At 35.5% G+C, this 27,688-nt stretch overlaps 1 protein-coding gene across 1 annotated transcript; it reads right to left on the reverse strand.

The window, feature by feature from the left end:
- Window positions 1-514: 514 nt before the first annotated feature.
- Window positions 515-4,664, reverse strand: LOC140877819 (uncharacterized). Its single transcript, XM_073281402.1, has 5 exons — window positions 4,483-4,664; window positions 3,979-4,393; window positions 3,472-3,850; window positions 2,146-3,363; window positions 515-2,043 (listed from the first exon to the last, which is right to left on the reverse strand). Exons 1-5 carry the CDS (start codon window positions 4,662-4,664, stop codon window positions 515-517), a joined length of 3,723 nt encoding a protein of 1,240 aa, XP_073137503.1.
- Between the last annotated feature and the right edge of the window lie 23,024 nt (window positions 4,665-27,688).

Genomic DNA, 27,688 nt, shown 5'->3' on the forward strand with positions numbered 1-27,688 from the left:
ATAATAAAATAATTAAGTATTATTTCCGTTTTTAGAAAGAAAGTTTTGGCGGGATTTTGCCAAAAATGGCAAAAACTCAGTTATTATATATACTAGTATTTCACCCGTGCGATGCACGGGCTATATCTTGTGTATAATATAATTAAATTGTATTAAATTGAAATTTGACTATAAAAGTAAAATATAAACAAATTTAATTTTATAGTGAGTAATTAGAATAATGTAAAAAGGACAAACTCTTTAAACAAATATATGTTATGCAATGCACGTGATATTATTTTATACAGTTAATGATAAAAAAAATATTAAAAAAAATATTGAACAAACAATCGAAATATGCATTATATATCATATAATTAAAAAAACAAACAAATTATCTTATAAATTTTGAAAAACTTCTTTAAATACAACGTTTGTTGTTGAATTTTTCTGATTGGTCTTGCCATCACATATCAAGATTTTGAGACCCTTAGGATTGGTAACTCTAGATACAGCGACATACAACTGACCATGACTAAACACGGAATTCCTCAAAAAAAAGTCCTACATGAGATAATGATTGACCCTGACTTTTGTTGATTGTCATTGCATATGATACAATCAAAGGATACTGTCTTCTTTGAAATTTGAAAGGAAGTCTTGGATCAGAAGGAGTCAAAGACATTCTTGGAATAAGTACTTTGTGACCCGCATTACTTCCAGTCAGAATATTTCCTTCCAAAACATGGTTTCCGAGCCTAGTCACAATCAATCTAGTGCCGTTGCATAAACCAAGAGAATGATCTATGTTCCGCAGCAACATAACCGGAGTTCCAACTTTCAAATTCAACTCGTGATTTGGTACTCCAGAGCATCTTATTCCATTTAAGTATTCAGGGGTATGAACATCATGCAATAAACCAACGCTTTTATCCGATTGACATGCCATATCAGAACTTAAATACAATCTTCCCTCAGAATGATTCAGAGATATCATGTATTCATTTATGGATTGAACGACATCAAGAGTCGGTGCCAAAATAGCTCTCTGTTGAAAATATGCAGTATCACTAATAGAAATGTCTGACGAAGGATACGTACTCTCGACTATCGATGCAATAGGATCGTTATAATCTTTCAGCACAAGTTCATCTGGAATATCTATTGTCGCATAACCATCATTTGATTCTCCAATTTTTCCATCTCCTATATTAGCAATCCAATCAGAAAATTGCTTTGTCTTATCACATTCTTCATCAGAACCTAAATTTTGTAGTCGCATGTTTTTCGTCAATCTTAAAACTGTACAATGTCTCCAGATATAAGAAGAATTGATGGTTGCATTAACAATATCTTGCCTACTGCCTTTTGGAATAACAGGCAATATTTGACGAAAATCACCACCAAAAACAACGGTTTTGCCCCCAAATGGCAAATGAAGGCTTGAAGGATTGACAAATCTCATTATATCTCTCATGCTTTTATCTAAAGCTTCAAAACAGAACTTATGCATCATTGGAGCTTCATCCCAAATTATAAGCTTAGATTTTTCAATAAGATCCGCAAGAGGACTCCCTTGTTTGATATTGCATGTTGATTCTTCATTAGGATTAAATGGAATCGCAAAGCGTGAATGAGCTGTTCTTCCACCAGGCAGTAGAAGAGATGCAATACCACTTGATGCCACATTCAACACAATCTCTCCCTTCGATCTCAAGAATGCAGATAGAGTCTTCCAGACAAATGTTTTTCCAGTACCTCCATATCCATATACAAAAAAAACACCTCCCTTATTTGAATGAACTGTATTCATCACCGTATCATACACATGACGTTGCTCAGAGTTCAACTTATTAAGGTGATTATCATGTTCTTCAGACAAAGATCTTCTATCAAATCTCAACTCATCAAGTATTAATCTGTTCCGTGAAGTAGTCTGAAAATATTGATCACCGGGAAATGGCATTGATTGAAATTCACGCAAACTTTTTCCATAGCTTCGTAATAATTTTTCAATTTCAACCAATGCATAATTTTTAATTTCATCATCACTCAATTGCAATTCTACCAAAAAAAAAGGTATTAATCAAAAACATACACATCTATGTATATATACTTTTAAAAATTAACAAATATAACTGAAAAACTTTATTGATGCATGCATACCTTGGTGTTGCAACAGGTTACGTTGTCTGTATAAAACATCATCTGACAAATACTTCCAACATGATTCCCAAAGTATTTCAGGTCGACTGATGCAGTTCGATGACAATAGAGTAGCAAGTAAAATTCTCAAAGATTGTGTTGAAGCCCAATGACTTGCCTCAATAATGCCGTCGATATACTCTTTGTCATCATTCAACAATCCCAATGCATAGCAAGCATCACGAAATGAATGGTATTGAACACCATTAACATTAGTTATATCATCATAGCAAGTGGCACCACGGTTTACATTTAGGAGACATCTTAAATAATACATGTCTCCACATCCCGGAGGAACGTAAAAAATGCGCCCGATCGAAAATCTCTGTTTCCTTGGAACGAATTCTCGTGTATCTTGCTTCCAAACAAATTTCATTGGAAATTCAGCATATGTCAATTCTCTTGCCTCCGGATATTTCTTGTTAGCTTCCATCCATGCCAGAAACATGCTCTGGTTAACAGTAGGTCGATCGATAATATTACTGATTTCATCTGCATCTGAAAAAATGATATTTTGTTCATTCGGAAGATGAAAGCTCAAACGCTCAACGGGTGGATCTCTATATTGAATATCAAATCCAAAAATTCTCCAAGCAGCCTCACATGGGGAAATATATCTGCAGTCGTAGTACATATTCACCTCATCAACATTTTTTCCCAAACTCTCATCATCTGAACTCCGATAGAATGATGCCGTCACACGATCGTGCCCTTTATTTATATATTTGAACAAATATTTGATAGCCCGAGATTGGTTGCACCATTCAACATTCATATGAGCTCCATATCTAATCAACAAATAACGATTATGGGGAACAACAAATCCATTGTCTAGATTAACACCATTTCTGAGAATTGTTCGCCCATTATCTCTGCGTCTATATATTGGATATCCATCTTCATCAATTGATGTCACTTCAACAAATTTTTTAGGAAAATGTTTTTGGCAACGACCGCCAGACATACATGGAGAATTTTTTCTTACCTCACCGCATGGACCGTGCATCATTAGATCCCGTACTGCATCATAATAAACAGGATCCTGATTTTTATCGGGAATTTCGGCAGAAATGATACGATCGACTGTCTCTGCTACTGGACATTTTTCTTCTTTGCATAGAAAGAGCAAAATATGGGCGTGTGGTAATCCTCTCTTCTGGAATTCCACAGTATAGATCACTGAAACAATTTATTAAAAATTAATTATTTGTATGTACTAAAAGATATTAATAATCATTATAAGATAAGAAATATATCAAACATTATATTTTAAAAAAAATGTTATACCTGCTTTAACATTCCCAAATATTTTATTCTTTCTGACATCTTTAATCAAGACATCCAACTTCATTTTAAAGATTCTGGAGACAATATCCGGACGGTCTTCGGCCCTTAATCCTCGAGCCTCGATAAATCTCACAATTTCTGGCCATTTTGGGTTACACGTAAATGTAATAAACAAATCTGGATATCCAGCCCACTTACATATAGCCATGGCATCTTGGTAATTCTGAATCATGTATCTTGCACCCCCAGTAAAAGAAGAAGGCAAGATAATACGTTTTCCTTGTGTAGATGCATTTGTTTCACCACGCAAAAGCGCATCATGAAGACCTTTGTACATTTCACATCTCAATTGTTTTGATGCAGCCGAACATACGTCAACCTTCCAGATTCAACCATTGTGTATGCATCAACAATAAATTGTTGAAAAAGTCTTCTTGAATTCAAAATACTTGAAAATTCGATGTCCCTATCATGCAGTCGATAAGCAAAAAATTCTCTTATACTCACTTTTTTTCTACCTCCAACACTTGATTTGGATTCTGATAATGGAATATCTTCTCGATAACCATCCTCACCATAGGGGAAAAGTATAGGATACTGGAGAGAGAGATATGCAGGATTCAACTCATTGATACGTTTAAGTTGACCAGATTGTGTTTCTATTAAAATATCCCTGTCTCCCAAAGCCTCATTAAAATCTCCCACAATTAATGCAGCAACCTCAGAAGTAGAAGGAAGATTATATCGTCTTCCATCCTTATCTCTTCTCCCAATCAGCCGTAATTTAATATCGGATTGTACTTCTACCATCATTCTTTCTTTGATCATCCGAAAAGACTTGACTAAAACATTATTTTCATCTAACATGATCTTCAAATCAGAGACTATCTCCAGATGCAGATTGTTTGTGTCGCTATTTTTTCTGAAAAATATTTTTATTTGACATATATGAATATTTTCTACTAAATTCACATAAACGATAAATAAAATAAGACATATTTTAATGTATACCTGACAGCAGAAATCCGATTAGTAATTTCATTTTCTGTGTCGTAAATATATAACTGAGCAAACTTCGGAGATGCGCCTTCACATGGAAGTAGGCTTCCAATTAAATGATAATTCTGCCCATGAAGTTTAAAAACTGGAGCGGAGCCACCTTGATTTAAACTCGAATCTATCTTCCCTCCCATCGACGTGAAACAAAACATACTATTGTATGATCTGATATTCTCAAGAAAATGTTTGCTTTTATCATCCACTCCATTTAATAAATCATGCAATACTTCAGGAGGTTTTTTTAAAGGAGGAAGTTGTATTTTCCCTTGCATACAACACATGGAGTATTTAGGATTTCGAGATTTATAACTTCGGCATAACCTTTCTTCATACCAGAATATCGCACCACAAAAATCACATCTGTATATTGGATCTCCTATATCCCAATAATCTATATAAAATAAAACGAAACAATGAAAATAAATATGTAACATTAAATGACGTTGTTAACATACGTATATTCCAAAAAACAAAACAATGAAAATAAATATGTAACATTAAAAAAATAAATATGTTATAACTGCAAAATAAAATAAAATTTCTTTTATAAATTTAAATAAAAAAACATAAACTTGTTATAAACGAAGCAACATAAAAAAATATAATATAATTTAACGTCACAATGCGCATAATATTTAACGTCTCTTATGCCAAAACTACAAACACAATCTTTAACGTCTTTGTGTTAAGACTCACTCAACTAATCTTTGAAGCTCATCTCTATTGTATATTTGTGAGTGATTGTGTGTGAGCATTTTTTCAGACATTTCTCGTAGAATAAAAGTATTTGATTTGAAGTAAATTTTTATTTTGATTATATATGGTAAATTATATAATTTACAGAATATTTTATATGTTATTGTAAAAACCGAATATATATCATTTATGTTTGATATCGAAATGTACCATTATTTTAACTATATATAATAAAATAATTAAGTATTATTTCCGTTTTTAGAAAGAAAGTTTTGGCGGGATTTTGCCAAAAATGGCAAAAACTCAGTTATTATATATATATAGATTGGAAATAGTAGTTCTTCTCTCCGTGCTAATCGGTTGAATTATTTTTTGTTCTAAGGCACCGTTTGATTTGAGGTATGATATAAGTAATATATAGATGAGTAATATAATGTAATAAAAAATAAATAAGAAATGATAGTTAAAATTGTATTGAATTTGATTGATAGATTATAATATATTTGATTTGATTGATTAAATTTTATATAAAAATGTTAAATGATTATTTTGTCCTTTTAACAATAAATAAAATAAAATTTATATTATTTATAAGGGGTAATATAGTAATTTAAATTCAATGATTTGATTGATGTGAGATAAATAATTAATGATTTGATTGATGTAAAATAAATAGTTAATATATATAAGTAATATGATGATAAGAACGTGGGATGAGATGAGATGAGATGAGTTATACATATATTAGTAATATGGTGAACAGAACGGTGCCTTAATGTTTCTACTGTTTTCAAACATTTGCAATTTCAGTGTTCATTACTCTTGTTCTGCTGGAATGCAAGAAAACCTTGCTTCTTTTCAGAAGTATGCATTTGGAAGTCGAATTAGCTACTTAAAAATTGTGTTTTTCTGTCTTCTGCATTAAGTTCTCTTTCTAAAAGCTTCTAATCTGATCAGTACTCTTGCTAACAAAAGCTAGTTTTCCAACTGTGACCCATCGGGAAAAAATACAAAACAGAACATTAAAACATTGGGTGATAACAATAACATGTGTAATAATCAGATCAGTAGAAAGTAACACTGTGTTTGGAGTCAGAATTTCGATGAGATTTGGTGGCATTTGGAATTATAAATATCTTTTTGGTGTTTGGTAAAATGAGATTTTGAAAATGGATTGGTGTTTGATGGGATTTCATTGGATTTCATTTAACTGCATGAAATCTTATGAAATTGGTCGAATTTCGTGGGATTTCATACGATTTTGGTTTAAAAATAATATTTTTTTCATTAAATAATATTATATTACTTACTCGTAGATTTCAAGTTTTCTTTACGAATTTTACAAAATACCATTTATTAAAAAAATTATATTATCAATTCATGTTGTTATATTTTAAATTTTTACCAAACACCAAAATGGAATTTCAATTCTATGCCAATTTCAAATCCAAATCCAAATCCAATTCCAAATTTCATTTTTAGGCATCCAAACACTGTAAATACACTTGTTATTTATGCTGAAATTTCAGTTGGCATCCATTCAAAAAAAAACTTGTATTTATTTATCGTATAACACTCGGCATCTTATCTATTCCATTTAAAAGAAAATAGTTTTCAGTACGGCTATGTTATGCAATGAAAATTAATAAAACACAAGGTCAAACTTTAGATTTTGTTGGTGTTTATCTAAAAGAACATGTTTTCTTACATGGTCAACTTTATGTTGCATTATCAAGAGCAAAAAATATAGATCAATTGAAAGTGCTTATTAGACATCAATACATTAATCTCACATACTAATTATACAAAGAACGTTGTATTTTATGATATTTTTTTTAGAAGCGACAGACACACGTTAATCTTGATAAATCCTAATGATGTTTTTTTAGAAGCCGCAGACACACGTTAATCTTGATAAATCCTAATCTGATTATCTTTCATTCATTATATTTTGACTCTTTAGATTCAATTAAATATTGTAGATGCATCATTGTCATATTTGAATTATGTTTTTATTCTTGTTTCAAAACTTTACATCTAATGTTTTAAAATTTGAATTAAAGATACTTTGTTTTATATTTTTAATACAAAATGATAATTTTGATTTTAGTTCCTAGACCACGAAAATGCAGGCTAAACTATTTCGAAATTTTAAGCATTTTCATTATAATCATTATTGTAGCTTGTAATTTCATCCGTTTCAACATAATGGAAGCATGCAATACATCATTTACGAGCAAGATGTAGACCACCTAGACAGATTACTTGAGCTGTACAAAACCTATTATGTGAGGAATGTCAAGGTTAAGGAAATAACTGGAAACACACCAATTCTAGCCGCTTCAAAACACCAAATGGTCGTTAGCAGAAGTACTTACATCAAGCTTACATGTTAACAAAAACAGTTTTCAATTTACCACATTTACAAACTCACGTCATTTGCACAATTTTCGGAATTCGCAGATATGACCAATAGACAAATTAGCTAAGTTTTTTTCCACGTTCTCTTTCTCTTTCTCTTTATATAAATAAAGAGAAACATCTTATTTGACTGAAAATGTCCACAATATGCCTTTAATTTTAGGGATGAGACTTTGTGTGAACACTAAAATATTTTATTTCTGTTTTAATTATGTTATCAGTTTTTCCCCTTTTTGTTGATGTCAAAACCAAGTATAGAAATATTGTCTGCCATCGATAAAACTTGAATTGAATTGAACTACTCCAAATTGATCTGATATAAAATTTTATCCAGAGAATACAAATAACATCAATTTGATGTGATCAATTAATATAAAGTTCTATATCCTGTACGGATGATGAGATGTGTAGCTTGGTCCCCTTCCACTTCTTTTTTAGTTGCTTGAAGGTCCTCTTCCTTTCTTGACTACTTGGCCTTTTTGGTGGTGAAGAAGGACTTCTAGTCGAGGTAGATCCTTTCCCCACCCTTTTGGCATCACCAGAGTGTTAAAGGAAATCCTTCATCTCCATGAGTTGGGTGCCAAAGGTGGATTTCACGTATAAGGATTACATTCGAACTTACGTAAACATCTACCAAAGTATTTTCATTACTAACAATTACTATCTGTCGATTTCTGTTTGCCGTTGATTTCATTGTCTACCGATTCCTTGCCTTAGTATTTAATTATTTGGTTCACATTGACTACAATTCTATTTCTACATATTGATTTCAATTTTTTGACTTGTGTACCGCCGAGAGATATCGTGATTGTGTTTTGCTAACCCAAACCAATATAGCCAAAAATTTTGTAAAGTGTTTATTCAGCCTCTCTAAACACATATCCGATCCTAACTTATATAATTCTTATCTTGATTTATTTATTATTACTTGAAAATGTTGATTTTAAAAATCGAGAACTATCCCGTCCCTACTTGTCGAGTGACCATATCACCTACCGACTCAACCTTTCCAGAAAATAAGATCGAGGATGATGTCGATTATCATGAATAAACCAACTTCTAGATATAGTAGAATTCTACAAAGATGACTTGAGGATTTTCGTTACTAGGAGTGAGTATTCGGTTAATTCGGTCAAAAACCGAACCGAAATAACCGAAATCGAATTAATCGAATTATTTTTAAGCTAACCGAACCGAAGCGAACCAAATATATGCTAAAATTGATTTAATCAAACCGAATTAAAATCGATTAATTTGGCCAGCCACCGAATTAACCGATTTTTTGAAAAAATAAATTAAAAAATACAAAATTTATGTGTTTAATTCTACAAATATATTCTTGTAGGGTTGTCCATCGAAACAGTACCAAATAGTACTATTTTTTTTAATCCTTCAATACCACATACTGAAGACCTAAAGTTATGGTAATTGAGAATCTCATTATTTATTATGTCAATTTAAATCTTCCTAATTTATCCTTATTCTTTTGGAAACAATTTGCTGTATGCATGATTTTAACATCTTTACAAGAAAATTGGAGTTGATCAACATATTGTTTCCAAAAGAACAAGGATCAATTAGGAAGTTTTAAATTGACATAATAAATAATGATGTTCTCAATTATTATAACTTTAGGTCTTCAGTCCGTGGTATTGGAGGATTAAAAAAAATATTACTATTTGGTACTGTTCCGATGAACAACCCTACAAGAAAATATTTGTAGGAGTGAAGACACGTATAATGAGGTATAATATACTGCAGTAAATAATTAGTTTCTTTGACATAATTAAAACATAAATAAAATATTTTAGTGTTCACACACAGTCTCATCCCTAAAATTAAAGGCATGTTGTGGGCATTTTCAGTCAAATAAGGTGTTTCATTTTGTAAGAATTCTTTCCATAATGTAAGGATCAAAGGTCGACGCTTGCATGCATAATAAATTTGTAACTTTGCATTCAATATAATTGGAGAAAACTTTTGAATTACATCAACTAAGAGCTTTTGTTTCAAAATAGAATGGCTTACTCTTCATTGACAAAAAAAAAATCTTGTAAATTTCTTTTGGTTCTTTCAACGAAACGTGGTGGGAAAACATGAATCACACCACATAGCAAGTCTGCAGAGAAAAATCTCATTAATAAAATAGCAGGAATATGTCATACTTTATTTATATACAGAGAAAGAGAACGTGGGAAAAAACTTAGCTGATTGTCTATTGGTCATATCTGCGAATTCCGGACATTGTGCAAATGACGTGAGTTGATAAATGTGATAATTGAAAATTGTTCTTGTTAACATGTAAGCTTGATGTAAGTACTTCTGCTAAGGACCATTTGTTGTTTTGAAGTTGCTAGAATTGGTGTGTTTCCAATTATTTCCTTAACCTTGACATTCCCCGCATAATAGGTTTGTACAGCTCAAGTAATTAATCTGTGTAACTAGTCTACATCTTGCTCGTAAATGATGCATTGCATTCTTCCATTCTGTTGAAATCAATAATATGAGTAAAAAAGGCGTAACAATAATTTTATTGAATGAATTAAATTGATTTTACCACTTTGTCAGAACAAGTTTTTGTTGCTTTCATCATTTTGTGAGTCGGATTGGAGTTTTTTCTGCAACCAATGTTTTTACGAACCAATTTTGAATATCTGGTTTTAGATTCTCAAGTGTTGTACATTTATCTTCCATTGGCCACAATGGGAAGAAAAGAGGGGGAGAAAAAATTTATTAATAATGAAAATTTTATGAGTAAACGTTTGAGATGAAATTACAAGCTGCAAATAATGATTATAATGAAGATGCTTAAAATTTCAAAATAATTTAGCCTACGTTTTCATGGGCTGGGAACTAAAATCAAAATTATCATTATGTATTAAGAAATATAAAACAAAGTATTTTTAATTCAAAATTTAAAGCAATACATATAAAGTTTTGGAACAATAATAAAAACATAATTCAAATATGAGAATGATGCATCTACAATATTTAATTGAATTTAAAGAGTAAAAATATAATGAATGAAAGACAATCAGATTAGGATTTACCTATATTAACGTATGTCTGGAGCTTCTAAAACAGCATGATTTACAACATTCTTTGTATAATTAGTATGTGGGATTAATATATTGATGGCCTAATAAGCACTTTCAATTGATCTATACTTTTTGCTCTTGATAATGCAACATAAAGTTGACCATGTGAGGAAAAAGGTTCTTTAGATAAAAACCAACGAAATCTAAAGTTTGACCTTTTGCTTTATTAATTGTCATTACATAACATAGCCGTACTGAAAACTGTTATTCTTTTAAATGGTATAGATGAAAAATTATCATGCGGAGCTTCGAGCGTTATACAATGAATAAATACAATTATTATTTTTTTTGCATGAATGCCAACTGAAATTTCAGCGTAAATAACATTTGTGGTAAAACCTTTGTAAAAGATCTGTGTACAATTACAAGTACTCCTTCACTTGGATTAATATTTCTCAGCAGTGTGATTGGTGCATTTATTTTCAATGTTAGTTTATGAAGAGGAAGTCCTTGAGGAATAAAAAAGTGAAACAATTCTTTTTGGTCTAGTACAACACAAGTACTTGTGTTTTAATCACAACTATATTACGTGGTTTCTTTCCCAGGAAATCTATTAATTAATACATCATTTATTTCCTGGACAAACTCGTTTCTTGTAGTAAGTATAGCTCGTTTAACAAATAAAGAGAAATTCAAATTACAGTCATCTATATTTGGAAATATTGTTTCTTTTAATGTATTTAAAGATGTAACTTCATCTATAAATATAATGTTTGCTCTAGGCGAAATTTGAATTTCATATTTTTCGTTAGTATCCTCAACTTCACCAATTTTTAGCAAGTAAGACGAAAAATTAGGATCGAGTAATGCTCGTGGTAGCGCTTAGTCGTATCGAGCCCAAATTACCCAACTCAACTCAGATAAATAAAATATGTAGTGGCGAGAGTAGGGATCGTTCTCACGAGGAAAATGAAATTTATTCGTGTTTTTAAAAATGCTAAAAATAAATAAATAGGGGATTTTGAGTTTTGAAATTAACTACTAAAAATTTAAAACAATTTAAATTAAATTTTATCACTAACATGCAAAAATAAGTATATGAGAAATCAGTAAATTAACAAGCATTGGTATTGGTCGACTACACCCTTGAAGTTATTTATTCGATCATCGATTATCTAAAAATAATCAATTCTCATTGAATATTCATCATTGAAAACTTAACTCTTATCTCACCTTAATTTTAGTTAATTAGAAACAAGCGTTCTAGAATAACCCTTACCAATAAATCAACCAAGATACAAAAGATCAAGATTTAAATATATGGTAGCATTCAAATTAGTGAGATTGATTAATCTAGACAACATATACACAAGCAGATGTATTTAATCTAGTCAATTATTGTTCCTACGAATCAATAAATTCACAATCAAAAAATATTAATCATAGTTGCTTTACAAATTAGATGGATCAAACAATTACGGATTTGATTTCTAATTAAGCAGTGGATTGTATGATAAAATCACAGGGTGATCAATTCAATAATCTCACATACAAACTGTAACGCCCCGTTTTTATCTTAAATGAGTTTATTTGAGTTAATAGGAGATTACAGAGTTCACGAGCCGACTTGATTTTGATCAGGGTCCTTTTTGCAAAAAATTGGATTTTTCAGGGACTAAAACGCAATTATTGGATTTTATATATTATCTACACTTGTATTGACTTGGTCATCCACTCTTCTTCCTCCCCCAAACCGAGAACACCATTGAAGACGCCTCCAAGCATTTCCAAGCTCCCATATTTCAGTCCGAGCTCGATCCGGCCGTTGGAATTTATTTCTGAAGGCAGATTATCGATCACTGAAGTGAAAGCTCTGTTCTATTGTAAGTTCTTCTAAGATCGGATACATTCTATTTTTTGGATGTTGTTAGAATCGTTCTAAATTCGATTATGTTGTTTTAGACAGAGTTCTGATCGTTTATTATCTGTCGGTTTTGAATTAGAGCGACGTTCGGATTTGTTATGATTTTTGGAAGCCATTTTCGAAAATGTGGATTTTGAGATTGATGGGTTTGCTTTGTTATTGTTGTTTTGGGCATTGATATGAAGTTATATCAGTATTGAACTGCTGTCTGCGTTTCCGGTTTGTTCAGTTTATAGCCGTTATGCCGTCGGTTTGAGTTTTGGGTTTTCGAATCGTTTTTGTATTGATTGAAGCCTTGGCTTGTGAGTGATCGTGGTTGTTGATCAACTCTTGTATTCGTACAGATTCGTTGGAGTTTGTCGAGCCCTGTGTTAGCAGCATTGTTCATCGAGAGTTGGACGAAGAACGGTAAAGAGATTTCCTTGAACCGTTGTTATTGTTTAGGTTGTATAGTTGTTGATACAATATTTTGTTGTAGCTTGTCCGGAGTTGGATCTACGACATTGAAAGGTAAAAGCAGTCATCATAGCGGGATAGCATACTCGGGACAATTGGTTCTCGAGTTTCCCTTAAAATCACATATTGCATCGATACTGGTTCTAGTTTATGGAACCTGTATTTTGTTGATTATTTGAATGAATTATATGGTTAAGTTCCTTTTGTTCCCATATGCATTCATATTGAGCCAGCACTATTGTTTCGATGGGCAGAACAGCCCTTTTGTTAGACGTTTGAGAGCTATAGTCGTGTGGCCTAGGACGTAGTCGTTGCGCCTAGTGCTAGCATACTCATTATAGTTGCTCAAAGTCTAGAGGAGTGGGATACGTGGCACCACCTCGATTGGGAGAGTCGGTGAGTCGTCACGTGATCTCATCCTCGGGATCCCAAAAGCACAGAAGTAATCCCTCGTTTATCAGATTTGATATCCCGTTTTAAAGACATGCATTTCATTACGTTGTTATTGATTTTGTTGATGTCTTGAAAGCATGTTTATTGTTGTATTACTTTTTACGTTGCTTTTACTGGGATTATCATTCTCACCGGTTATCCGGCTGTTGTTTTGTTTTGTATGTGTACTTGGCAACAAGTGGGGCAGGAACAAGTCAGAAGAGACATGGTTAGCTCCGAGGGAAAGATGTAGAAGTGAGACTCGATTTAGAAGTTGTGTCAGCATGTCTACCTAGTGTTGTTGGAACATGTTTTAGATATCGAACTTCATCGTTATGTTGTTGTTGCATGTCCTCTACTTTGAACAGTTGTTGAACTCCAGAATTTTATGTACTAGTTGGAAGAATTGAGTTGTAATGCATGTTTATGTTTTGAAGCACAGAATGGCTTGAATGGCATTGGTTAGCCTTGCTTTTGTGTTGTTATGATTATTGTTGGATTGAGTTTGAAGGAAAGACATTCCATGTTCTGAATTTTTCTGGGCAAGGGGGTGCGCTCGATCCTAGATTATTACAGGATCGAGCGCGACCCCTGTGATTTCCAAGACAGAGAGTTTCAGAAAATGGTGCGCTCGATCCTGGCTTTTTGCCGGATCGAGCGCGGCACCCTGCATTTTTTCTCGGCAGAGAGTTTGTAATTGTGGTGCGCTCGATCCTAGGCTTTTATAGGATCGAGCGCAGTACTGTTCATTCAAAAAAAAAAAAAAATTTATTTCTTCTTGTTGTCTTAACTTATAGATGGTGCATGATAATTGTTTATATTATCTTAAGAATATAAGATTAGAACCGAGGCCTCACACAAACATAAAATAAATTCCAAACAACTTTTGATATCCAAATAAAAATCAAACACTAAAAATATAAATCTAACAAACAAATAAATTCGAGGATTCGTCTTCCTCAACCAAGTTCTAGAACTTATCCACACATACTGATCATGAAATTCTAGAGAAAATTCCCAAAAGAAATGAAGAAAACACGAAAATTAAGAATAAAACCTAGCCGCCAAGCATTCTTCCTTGTTCTATGCGTCCAAGAATGATAATAGATCAGCCAAATTCGGAATAAAACCTAATTAAAGATTAGAGTTCTCCAAAACCAAATTTTCTAATTTAAAGATTTTTTCCGAAAATTGCATCACGATCGATTGGTAAAGACATTCCGATCGAGCGAGCATAACTCTGAGCCAAATCTTCCGTCTTTTCTTCATCTCCCGCTCGATCGGTAGAAACATGCAGATCGAGCGGATTTTACTCTGCCTCGCATTCACTTCCTCGCTCACTCGATCGATAGAATGTTGCGGATCGAGCGAGGTTCATTTTGATTCAATTTTTCAGCAAAATGTTATGTCCTACACAATAAACCCGGGAGCAACACGATGCATGAAATACGAACAAAAACTTAATTAAAACAAATGAATGCATGCAAAAACGACAATAAAATGATATTAAAATACAAAAAAAAAACCACTATCAAATTCCCCCACACTTAAACATTGCTCGCCCTCGAGCAAGTCATGCAAAAACAAAATGCAAACACAACAAAAACACAAGCAGGTACGAATCATGAATACCACATCCTCAAAGAAGTTCCAACAAAAACAACAAACAATATACAAATACTCTTGATTTTCCATGATACACCTCCAGTTGAATGTGAACGTTTGTGTGTGTCATATTATCCCAGCTACATGCAACTTCAAAAGACATAGTTTTAAGACTGTTTGCCGACCTATGACACATCAGTGTGAGTTTCATCATCAAAAGCCCTCCTCCCAACAATCCTTTAACACAACACAACTCTCTTGAGATATAATTACACACCATCGAATTTTGCACCCGACATTCTTAAAAGTCCCAATAATTACCCGCAAACTTAGCTATAACTAAGATAAGGTTCGAATTTCAATCCACTCGTCTATAGCCCGGATGGAACTAAAATTTCATTAAGTCCGCAAACTTAGCTATGGATTAGTTACTATAATTTCAATCATTTTTCAAGCCCGGATGGAATTGTTATAAGTTTAACAACATTAAATCCGCATACTTAGTCAAGAGCAAGAAGATTAGGATTTCAATCTCTTACTCATAACCCAGATGGAGTTAATTTCATTCATTTTTTCATTTTCAAAATTTGCAAAAATTATTTTAATAGGTGCACCCAAGATTGTATATGTCATATCAAAAAGATCATCAAGATTCAAGAACTATCAAGTTTCACAGACACCTATTGTCATGCAATGGTCAAACAGACATCAACATCATCTAATATATCGCTACAATTCACTGGTTAAACATGCGTGCTCAAAATATTCACTAATCAACCTACGGTTTCTCATATCCAATCAAGAGTAACAAAAAAAATTTTTTCTTCAGAAAATTCAATTTTTTCAACTTCAAATCATCATCGGCTATCAATCTCCATGCTACTCATGCTCACAAAACAAACACCAACACAATGACATAAAATGAACATGAGTTAACCACAATGAAACCAAACAATGTGAATGCAAAGAAAACAATAATGCAAACATATTAATCAACCCCCACACTTAACCAAAGCATTGCCCTCAATGCTCTAGCAGCAATAAAAACAAAAACAAGACAAAGAACAAAAGGGAAATTCAATGTAAATGCAAAACGAAACTCCCCTGGATCAAGTGTAGGCGTTGTCCTTCTCTTCAACCTCGGGTGGAAGCACCGGAGCGTTGTAGTGAAACTCGAACGGAGGAGGGTATGGTAAATCATGTGGAAGAGTGGCAGGATCAAGGCCAAGTTGGGTAGATATGCTTCAAATGATGGAGTCCATGACCTGGAGATTCGCCGTAGTGGCAGCCATGAACTCGTTCTGATGGTGGGAAAAAGCAGTGAGCTCCCTGATGGAATCAACTTTGGAGCGACGAGACGGCTGCGAAGGATGAGTGGGAACCTGACTAGAGGAGGCTCGACCACCTGAAGGAAAATGCTTAGCCCGATATGCTTTCTTGACGTCAACAACGACTTTATCAACGGGATGCATCAGCTGTAACCACTCTTCATCATCTTGGATTTGAACACCTGCTCGTACGCACAGCTCAGAAATGATCGTCGAAAAATAAAGGATTAAAAAAGTAGAATAAATCGACCTTCTGATTTAGCTGTGAATAACTCATCCCACATTAATGGGTCAATCCATGTCGATCGCATATAGGAGAAGGGCTCGATCAGTTGTGACATCGCTGGTGTGGGAAATCGGCATCAGTCGCTTGGTTATAAAGATATACTAAGTTGCCAGATCCACCTGTAGAAAACGCTCTGGAAAGAATTAAAAATTCACAGAATGGTGCCAAGTAGCTCCATCATAACACAACTGAGCTAGAACCTCGTCAAAATCTGGATCGTATTTGAGGCTCTGGTACAGACTATCGTCAACAGCAGGAGTATCAAGCAATTCATTAATCGTGTTTTCATCAAAAGACACTAGTTTCCCCCTGACGAAAGCTTTACCATCCTCCCTCTCGGTCGCGTTGGCATAAAATTCACGCACGAGCGAAACTATAGCTGTTTTTGTTGTTGGAAAAATACACACCAATTCCGACGCCCAATATCAATTGTAACTCTACCATCACAATTCAATGCCCCTTTCGGGGATAGGGGAACGATGGAGTTTAGCAAAGTCATATCGTTCACGTGCCGCTTGATTTACAAACTTTTCGGCAAGACCCGTGGAAGAAGCGGGTGCTGCTGCTCGTTGATTAGAGGACTCCCCAGTAGAACGAACTCTCTTAACCGGCATATTGGCGGATTATATAAAGGTCTAAACGAAGAAAAGAGTGCCAGACAGAGATCAACCGAGAAAAATAGAGTAGCTAACTGAAAAATATAGATACAACTCGTGAAGAAGTGTGGTGGCCCTAAACACTAACAGAACAGGTGGCCGGAAATATGTAGGACGTTGGTGAGAACAGAAGCGGCGCTCGGCTTTGGAGTGTGACGCTCAGGGACGGTGGCGGATGATAAGTAAGACCGACGGCTGCTAGCGGCGAGATTGCGAAAGAGATTGAGCGGAAGGAGGTCCAGCAGGCTTGGTTCGCGGCTGCACAAAACAAGGGTGGAGAGAAGTAGCGGACGCGATCGGAACTCGATGGAGGAGATTGAGATGATGCGTGACCGGGTGATGTTGAGATTCCTGCGATGAAGAAACAAAATTGGTTAATAGAAGAATTCAGGGTTTGGGGATTTAGGGATTTCAAAGAAAAGGAGAAGAAAGAAGTTAGAGAAAAGAATGGGAACGCGATTAAAATCGGCTGCAGAACGAGTCTCACTCGATCGGTAGAAAGTAACCGATCGAGCGGGGATTTTATTTGGAAAAAAATTTGAAAAAATGAAAATTTGAAATTTAAACAAAATGAACAAGACCTATTGAAAACTAACTAAAATGAACAAAAATAACAACTGAATAACTAAGAAAAGGAAAATAACACTGGGTTGCCTTCCAGTAAGCGCTAAATTGACAGTATATAGCTCAACTGTATGCCTCGATTTATTCAATTTCTGGCAGATCATCGAGTTTTAGATCATGTGCGTCCTTTTCGTCGTTCGCTTGGACTCCTTAAAAATGGTGTTTCAATCTCTGTCCATTCACCTTGAATATCTTTGAGGTCTCCAAGCTCTAAATTTCAACTGCACCATGGGAAAACACATTAGTAACAACAAAAAAACCAATCCATCTGGAACGTAACTTACCTGGGAATAACCGAAGTCGTGAGTGATAGAGAAGGACTTTCTGACCTACTTAGAATTCTCTTCTGGAGATCATCTTGTCATGGAAAGCCTTTGTCTTCTCCTTGTAAATCTTGGAACTGGCATAGGCATCATTACGTATTTTTTCCAGCTCCTACAACTGTAGGTTCCTATGCTCTCCACTCTAATCTATCTGCATATTGAAGTTTTTGATTGCCCAATAGGCTCTGTGCTCCAATTCTACTAGCAGTTGGCACGGTTTCCCAAAAATCAGCCGGTATGGTGACATTCCAATCGGCGTCTTGTACGCAGTTATATAGGCCCAGAGAGTATCATCCAGTCTCAAGCTCCAGTCTTTCCTCGTCGGATTCACTGTTATCTCTAGGATAAATTTGATTTCTCTGTTCAACACTTTAGCTTGGCCATTGGATTGTGGATGATATGCAGTGGAGATTTTGTGAGTCACATGATACTTTTTCAACAAACTAGCCACGATTCGGTTGCAGAAATGAGTTCCTCTATCACTGATGATGGCTCTTGGAATCCCAAACCCAGAGAAAATGTTATGCTTCATGAAATCTGCAACCACTTTTGAATTGTTAGTACGGGTGACTTTAGCTTCCACCAATTTCTAAACATAGTCCACAACAAGTAATATATAAAAAATCCAAAGGAACTAGGAAAAGGCCCCATGAAGTCGTTGCCCCACACATAAAAAATTTCGCAAACTAAAATGGGTTGCTGAGGCATCTCCTTTCGCTGGGATATATTACCTGTCTTTTGACATTGAGCGCACGACTTATAGAAAAAGTAAGCGTCTCAAAATATGGATGGTCAGAAAAATCCAAAGTCTAACACCTTCCTTGCCGTTCTTTTCCCGCCAAAGTGACCGCCACAAGCGTACAAATGACAAAACATGAGGATAGAGATTACGTTGCCTTCAGATATACATCTTCTTATAACTTGGTCAGCGCAATGTTTCCACAGGTAAGGGTCATCCCACACGTAGTACTTAGCATCACTTCTAATTTTATCTTTTTGTGCCTTGGAAAAACCAGAGGGAAACCCATTAGTAACTAAGTAATTTACGATATGTGCGTACCAGGGTAATACTGTGCTTGTTGAAAATAGTTGCTCGTCATGAAATTCTTCTTGCATGCTCAGCTCCTCATCAATATGAACCAGACAACTCAAGTGATCAGCCACTCTATTCTTTGTTCCCCTCTTATCCTTGATCTCTACATCAAATTTGCTCAGGAGCAATATCCATCTTATTAACCTTGGCTTAGCCTCCTTCTTCGCCATTAGAAACGAAGAGCTGCATGATCAGAATAAACAATAACTTTAGCACCAAGTAAATAAGATCTGAATTTTTCTAAAGCAAAAACTAGAGCTAAAAGCTCCTTCTCATGGTGGAATAATTCTGTTAGGCATCGTTCAGAATGCACGAGGCGTAGTAGATGGCATGCGATGCTTTCCAAACTCTTTGTCCCAATACCGCTCCTACCGCGTAGTTGCTGGCATCACACATGATTTCAAACGGTTTGCTCCAGTCAGGTGGTTGGATGATAGGTGCCGAAGTCAATGAGTCTTTGAGTTTGTCAAAAGAAATTTTGCACGATTCATCAAACTCAGAAGAGACATCTTTCTGCAACAGCTTGCACATGGGGGATGTGATCTTGGCGAAGTCCTGAATATTTCTCCAATAAAAACCTGCATGGCGAAGAAAATAGCGCACTTTCCGCACACAAGTGGGATGAGGTAAATATTGAATGATATTAATTTTTGCTTTATCTACCTCAATTCCCTTAGAAGAAACGACATGACCCAAAACGATACCTTGAACAACCATAAAATGACATTTTTCAGAATTTAAGAACAGATTGGTTTCGACACACCGCTTAAGGACAAGAGTAAGATTAGACAAGCATTTCTCAAACGTATCACTATAGACGGTAAAATCATCCATGAAGACTTCTAATATGTGCTCAATAAAATCATAAAATATGTTAACCATACACCGTTGGAATATGGCTGGTGCGTTGCAGGGTCGGTAAAATCATCCATGAAGACTTCTAATATGTGCTCAATAAAATCATAGAATATGCTAACCATACACCGTTGAAATGTGGCTGGTGCATTGCAGGGTCCAAAGGGCATACACCGATAAGCAAAGGTGCCAAACGGGCAAGTGAATGTCGTCTTATCCTGATCCTCTGGTGCAATTGCGATATGAAAATATCCAAAATATCCATCAAGAAAACAATAGTAAGAATGACAAGCTAATCTTTCAATCATTTGATCAATAAAAGGTAAAGGAAAATGGTCCTTTCGGGTTTCAGCATTCAATTTTCTATAATCTATACAAACCCTCCACCCGTTTTGAATGTGGGTGGGAACCAATTCGTCATCCTTGTTCTTCACCACGGTAATTCCGGTTTACTTGATTACCTTTTGGACAAGGCTAACCCACTGGCTGTCAGAAATTGGATAAATCACTCCGACTTCAAGGAGTTTGAGGATTTCTCCCTTCACCACCTCCATCATAGGTGGAATCAATTTTCTTTGTAGCTGACGCGAGGGACTTGCTCCCTCTTCCATCAGAATCCTATGCATGCATGTAGAAGGGCTGATTCCCTTGATGTCTGCAATAGTTCATCCTGTAGCAGTCTTGTACTCCTTTAAAACCTTTACAAGTTTCTCTTCTTGTTCTTCCTCCAAGCTGTTAGAGATGATGACTGGCAATGTGTTTCCTTCTCCCAGGAAAACATATTTGAGATGTTTGGGCAACGTCTTTAGCTCAATTACTGGTGCCTGCAAAACAGATGGAAGACGCCGAGTATTAGGTATTGGTAAAGAGATATATGAAAGATTACCATATTGAGTTAGCTCAGGGGCATGGTTCAGAATTTTCACAATCTTTTTCACTTCTTCATTGAAACAAATTCCCTCGTTGTCCTTTTGAATGGGTGCTATAATAGCCACCTCTAGCTCATCTTTTCCTGCAAGCTCAAAACACTCTTGTGCAAAGTAATCCACAATATCAATAGAATAAACACAATCGTCACCTGTAGTAGCCCGGTTCCATTTTACAAGATAAAGTGATTTTAAACATGCTAGAAAATGACATATAATTTTAAAAGTGTCAAAACATGTTTAAGGAGTCCTTATTTGGTGAAAATAAGTGGAAAATCAGATCCGAAACGTCCAAAAATGGTAGGGTAGGTCCCGGGAGTCCAAAAATGAGTTCGGAAGGACCAAAACAGTTCGGAGCATACAGACCAGTTCGGGCCCTCCGAACCAATTCGGGCCATCCGAACCCAGTTCAGGCTGTCTGAACAGCAGATCACAGGTGTCTAAACGGCTCGGACAAGTGGCAGTTCGGACCATCCGAACTCCGCCTATAAATAGGCCCTCCGAAATTCAGAATTTCACACCAAAATCAAGTTTTCTCTCTCGGTTCTTAAACATTTCTAGGGGTTTTGGGGTGTTTCCAGCCTTCCTAGGCTTGGACCGGAGGTTGGCCAGGTGCTCCGAGGTTGCGGCAGAGCGGTGCCCAAGTTCTGGGGCAGTCGTCATCAGCGGGCTGACGACAGACGCAGGTATAGCTCTGGCTCCTTATAATAAATAGGGAGTATGCTATAGCATATTTAAGGATTTTAGAATAAGATTATAATGCATGAGTACTTTGCATTGTAGGGCGGATTATAGGCTTGGACATAGTGCTGGTCTAACTTGCCTAGTTTATAAGGTACGGAAGTATTATTCGAGATATCTATATTGAGTATGCATGTATCATGTGTTTGCATGGATTATGTGATTGCATGTTTTATATGCCTTTATATACAGCATGTCATGACTCTATGTTACATACATGAGCATATTGAGCCTGTACCTTAGAGGTATCTGAAAGAGTAGGTGCCCGGTGAGCCAACTTGTGGCTAAGGGCTTTGATGACTCTTTGTATAAACAATCTTTTGTTTAATATAATTTACACTTTTATTAATGGAAATGACTTTATCTTTCTTCATATTGTTATATTGTGATATACTATTGTTGTTTTGATAAAGACCTTGAATATACTATAGTGTATGTAAGATGTGGTAGAACATGGAGATGTCTATCATGAAACACATCTTATAGTCACTGTATATTGTAAACTGTTCCTAGTCGATTGAGCCGTCCGATAATAAGGATAAGGATCGCTCGAGTTTGAGACTAGCATTTGCGATGCAGAGTACCACGTTTCATTGGTAAGGAACATAGAGATGTTCGAAGCATGCAAATGGATATTCATATGATGAATGATCGAACTACCCTATCCGGACTTTCCAAGTGGTTATCACTTATCGAGTGGATAAAGTCCGCGGTTTTGGTTGTACACCATTAGTCCTTACTACTTGAAACATCATTGAGACTCTATATGCTAGTACTGTGCTTTGACTCGTTTACCGACTCTATTAGGAGTCATCAGGTGTCGGGATTGGGTACAGTTACAACACATATAGGAGTCGATGATTTGTTGTCAAGGATTCACCACATACTTGCGAGTGTGGATATCCTATGCGATCCGAGGAGATATTAGTGTGACGAATCTCTGGCCAGAGTACATGATGTGTTTTAAGAAATGGTTTCTTAGTAACACATGCGATGTCACTATTTGATCTTCAAGATGTATTGCATAGTTATCGAATCTCGAACGACTCTCGATATACCAATGGTTGTTGATTCGATTGGGATATAAGGATGAAGGGACCGTACTGTACTCTAACCAAAATCTATTGGTTCTTGCAGGCACTATCAGTGATACCTAGGGAATCATGGGGCGATGTTGCTAGGCGCTCTTACCATGATTCGATGGGCAAGTCGGAAATTGTTGTTCCGAGTCACAAGGAGTTGTGAGCCCACGGCTAGCTGTATCCCTGAACCATTGAGGGTCACACAGAGTAATGAATTTTTAATCCCCGTTGAGATAGTTAAATTTAAAGATTTAAATTTAATGAACAAAGAAGTTGGACTTCTTATTTAAGAGTAGAGGAGTAAGATTTCCTAAAATGACATAGGGATGGGCATTTTTGGAAATCACTGAATTCGGATTCAGAAAAATTTATCTTGACTTTAAAAGGTGCAGAAATGGTTTCTGTACACATTGGTGAAATCGGTTTATCAATCGGAGTCATGATGAATTTTATATTAATTTCTGAACATGCGGGCTTTGCTTGTCGGGCTTGAACTTATGACTAATGGGCCCTAAGTTGTTAGCGGCCTACATTATAAATAAGTTATTGCAGTACAGAAATTACACACAACAGGTCACAAATTTTCGAAAAACCCTAGTATTTTTCTCTGAAGTGGCCGCCCCCTTTTCCCCTCTGCTCGGTAAAATCCAGTCTGTGAATTTTGAATTACAGTCTGGTTTAACGGATCAAATTCGTTAATTCTCTTCGTAGAAACTTCTGATAGATTTTCTAGTGCAATCTATCAGAGGGATTAATTGTCCGTTCGTGGACCTGATTGAAGAACAGTTCGTCCATCAGTTCCAGGGATATACAACAAGAGCAGAGCAATCTGTTGGTGTCCATAATCTCGCTTCGAGATTGGAGGTAAAAATTTATAATTGTTATTTAATTTTTACACACACAATTTAATCGTTAAGTTTTGATACCCATTATGGAATCGTTCCATATAAAAATTTTAAACTTCCGCTGCACCGGGTATCAATTCTGATTGATCTGATCGCCGCGTTCTCCAACAGTGGTATCAGAGCCAGGTTGCTCAGATCAAGCGATTAAATTAATTGATTGTACAAAAATTTTTAAGCCTCGGTTTTTGAAACAAAATAAATATTTTAAAAATAAAAAAAAAAATTTCTGGCAAAACCCGGGCAGCGCACGGCGCTGCCCAGCGCAGCGATCGTCACTGCCCGGCCCGAGCCCTTTGGGGAGCGGGCAGCCCGGGAGTGTCCCGGGCGGCCTGCGGAAAAATTAATTTTTTTTTAATTTTAAATTAAATTTTAATATGTTAAAATTCTATTTTTGGTCCGATCGAAAATTGTTTTTTATTGGTCCACGAGGCGTCGGATCGAATTGTTCGAGTTCGAAAATTTTAAAATTGATTTTTGGATAAATTTGAATTTTTGGAAAATTTAAATATTTTATCCGTTAAATTGAATTTTGAAATTAATTATTTTTGGTACAATTGATGATAAGATATGATCTTATGGATATATTGAGTAAAATATGATTTTATGTATAAAATTGGATTTTATAGATAAAATATGATTTTATTTGATAAAAAGATAAAATATGATTTTGTATGTAAAATAAGATTTTATATATGAAATATGATTTTATTCTTTTAAAGTTAAATTGCCATTGCATGTTATCCAATAAATTAATTTTGAATTAAATGTTATTGGATAAGGATGATCGATTGCCATGACCAATTTTGTAGGTGTATGTTAGGAATTTACATTTATTTTTATTGTTGTTGGATTTATTAATGGGCCTGGTTTATGGCCCAATATGAATTGTCATATGTAATAAAAGTGGGCTTGGTTTATGGCCCGTTCCCACCCCTTAAAAATGTATCCCCTACTTGTCATTGTTATTTATTGTAAATACATTAGATTTAGTGGGAGATGAAGATTTGAAGATGGAGGTGGGCCCAGCAGACAATAAAGACAGAAGAAATGTAAATTGAAAGCACAATGTAATAGGATTGCATTGCATACTGCATATTACCTAGGATTGGACTAAGACTCGTGATTGGCAACCACGGGTCGATTAGAAATGGAATCGATCATCCTATATAATATGTGATATTATTGTTGTATGCATGTTTTAGACAAAATTGTGTGAATCCGGCAAGCATACAAAATTTTAAAAAATGATGAGACAAATTTTCAAAATTAAAATCCCTCATTTTAAATATGATTTAAAATTGATATCAAGATAAATAAAGGAAATTTAAATTTGTTTAAATGTTCCTATCTTCCATCAACGATCAATGTATGAGATGCTACCCGTGGATACGGTTCGGCTCATATTATTGGGGGGGCCCGTTCGTCGGAAAGCTGTACATTGGATCGACACATGTTGTAAGTTGGGTGGAACTCCCATGGGATCGGCTCATATTATTGGGGGATCCACATGGCGACCGTCCATCACAACTTAATATTGATGGGTCATCTTGACATGTCACAATAAACGGCGTCATATTATTGGGCCCTTATTGGACATGAGGTAAAAACGTGGAGGTTTCTTTGGAAGCAATTGGGCTCTACCTTTTGAAAATTATGGTTGGCTGATATTATTCGGGACCATAGTTTTTCAATTGGACTCCATGTTCTCACTAAGGAAAACAGTTTCCCGTTTTCACTAGAGGGTAGTGAAATCGTTAAAATAGTGGGAGTGAGATTCATAAAATAAATTTCGCCTATTTTATGTCTTAGTAAATTGCTTAAACAATCACTGATATTTGTCTGTTTCTTTTCAGTATTTCATAAATATGAATTCGCGTAATCCACTTTTCTCGATCCTCGAACAAAATAAATTGACTGGCGCAAACTATACGGAATGGTTCCGTAATTTGAAGATTGTCTTGACTTCGGAGAAGATGCTCTACGTGTTAGAAAAATCTCCTCCGAAGGAAGCACCAGCTGACATAAGTCCAGAAGAGTTAGCCAAACTTGATACATGGTGGGACCATGATATCAAGGCCAAATGCTATATGCAAGCCTCGATGTCTGATGAACTCCAGAGGCGATTTGAGGACACCGTGAATGCTGCTGACATTCACGTACAACTCAACAAACTTTTTGGGGCTCAATCGAGGGCTGAAAGGTTCGCTACTGTAAATGAGCTAATGACGTGTCGCATGCGTGAAGGGACTTCGGTCCGTGATCATGGGGTACGAGTGATTTGGCTCATACAGAAGTTGGTAACCCTTGATTTGGTGTTGGAGCATGAACTCAACGTGGACTTACTACTTCTATCTCTTCCTTCTTCGTTTGACGGATTTGTGGTGAATTTCAATATGAACAAGATAGAGGCCTCCCTTGAGGAGATGGTCAATATGCTTGTGACATATGAATCCACATTAAAGAAGGATGAACCGGCTTTCTTGGTGGGCTCCTCTTCTTCTGCTAAGAAGGGGCCAAGTACAAAGGGTAAGAAACGTTCTGCCCCACCCAAGAAAATCGAACCCGAGAAGAAGTACAAGACAAAGGCTTCAAACATGGAAAAATCCAAGGATGTTTGCCATTACTGCAAGAAGCCCGGTCATTGGAAGCGTAACTGCAAGGAATATCTAGAGCAGTTGCGAACTGCGAAGGGTATGTTCTATATTGAAATAAATGTTTCACTTAATACTACTTATTGGGTATTGAATACCGGATGTGGATCTCACATTTGCAATGATTTGCAGGTGATGACAAGAATTCGCAGGCTTAGAATGGGTGAGACCCAGCTGAGGCTCGGAAATGGTTCCAGAGTTGAAGCTAAAGCTGTGGGAGATATTTATTTAATTTTGCAGAACGGTTTTAAGTTACTTTTGAGAGATGTTTTATTTGTTCCGGATTTGATTAAAAACATTATTTCTGTTTCTATGCTTGATAGAGATGGTTATTCTTGCAATTTTGTGAATGGGATTTGCAATATTTACAAGAATGAATGTTTGATTGGAAATGGACAACTTGAAAATGATCTATATAACTTAAAACTAAAAGACGTTCCAATAAATTATGTTGATAAACCGGCAACAACAAACAAAAGGAAAATCGATAGCCAAAACCCGGCAAACCTTTGGCATGCTAGGCTAGGTCATATTTCCTCAAGGAGGATGAACAAGCTAGTGGGAGAGGGCATGTTTGATATGTCTGATATTAACTCTCTACCTACTTGTGAATCCTGCCTGAAAGAAAAAATTACTAAATCTCCTTTTAAGGGAAAATCTGAGCGTAGTCAAAATCTATTGGATTTGATCCATACAGATGTTTGTGGTCCATTTAGAGTTGGTACTCAATATGGCCACACCTACTTCATTACCTTTACTGATGATTATTCAAGGTATGGGTATTTATATTTAATGAAATATAAGTCTGAAGCATTTGAAAAGTTCAAAGAATTCAAGGCTGAAGTGGAAAAAAAGCTAGGTAAAAGTATTAAAGCACTTCGATCGGATCGAGGTGGAGAATACTTAAGTACCGAATTTTTGGACTATATGAAAGAGAATGGGATTCTCTCTCAGTGGACTCCTCCTATGACACCACAGCTAAATGGTGTATCGGAGCGTCGTAATCGAACTTTGTTGGACATGGTTCGATCCATGATGAGCTTCACTGAGCTTCCACCTTCGTTTTGGGGCTATGCGCTTGAAACGGCGATATTGTTGTTGAACAGCGTCCACACT

This window comes from Henckelia pumila, chromosome 2, assembly GCF_033568475.1.
Source record: "Henckelia pumila isolate YLH828 chromosome 2, ASM3356847v2, whole genome shotgun sequence".
Taxonomy (NCBI): Eukaryota; Viridiplantae; Streptophyta; class Magnoliopsida; order Lamiales; family Gesneriaceae; genus Henckelia; species Henckelia pumila.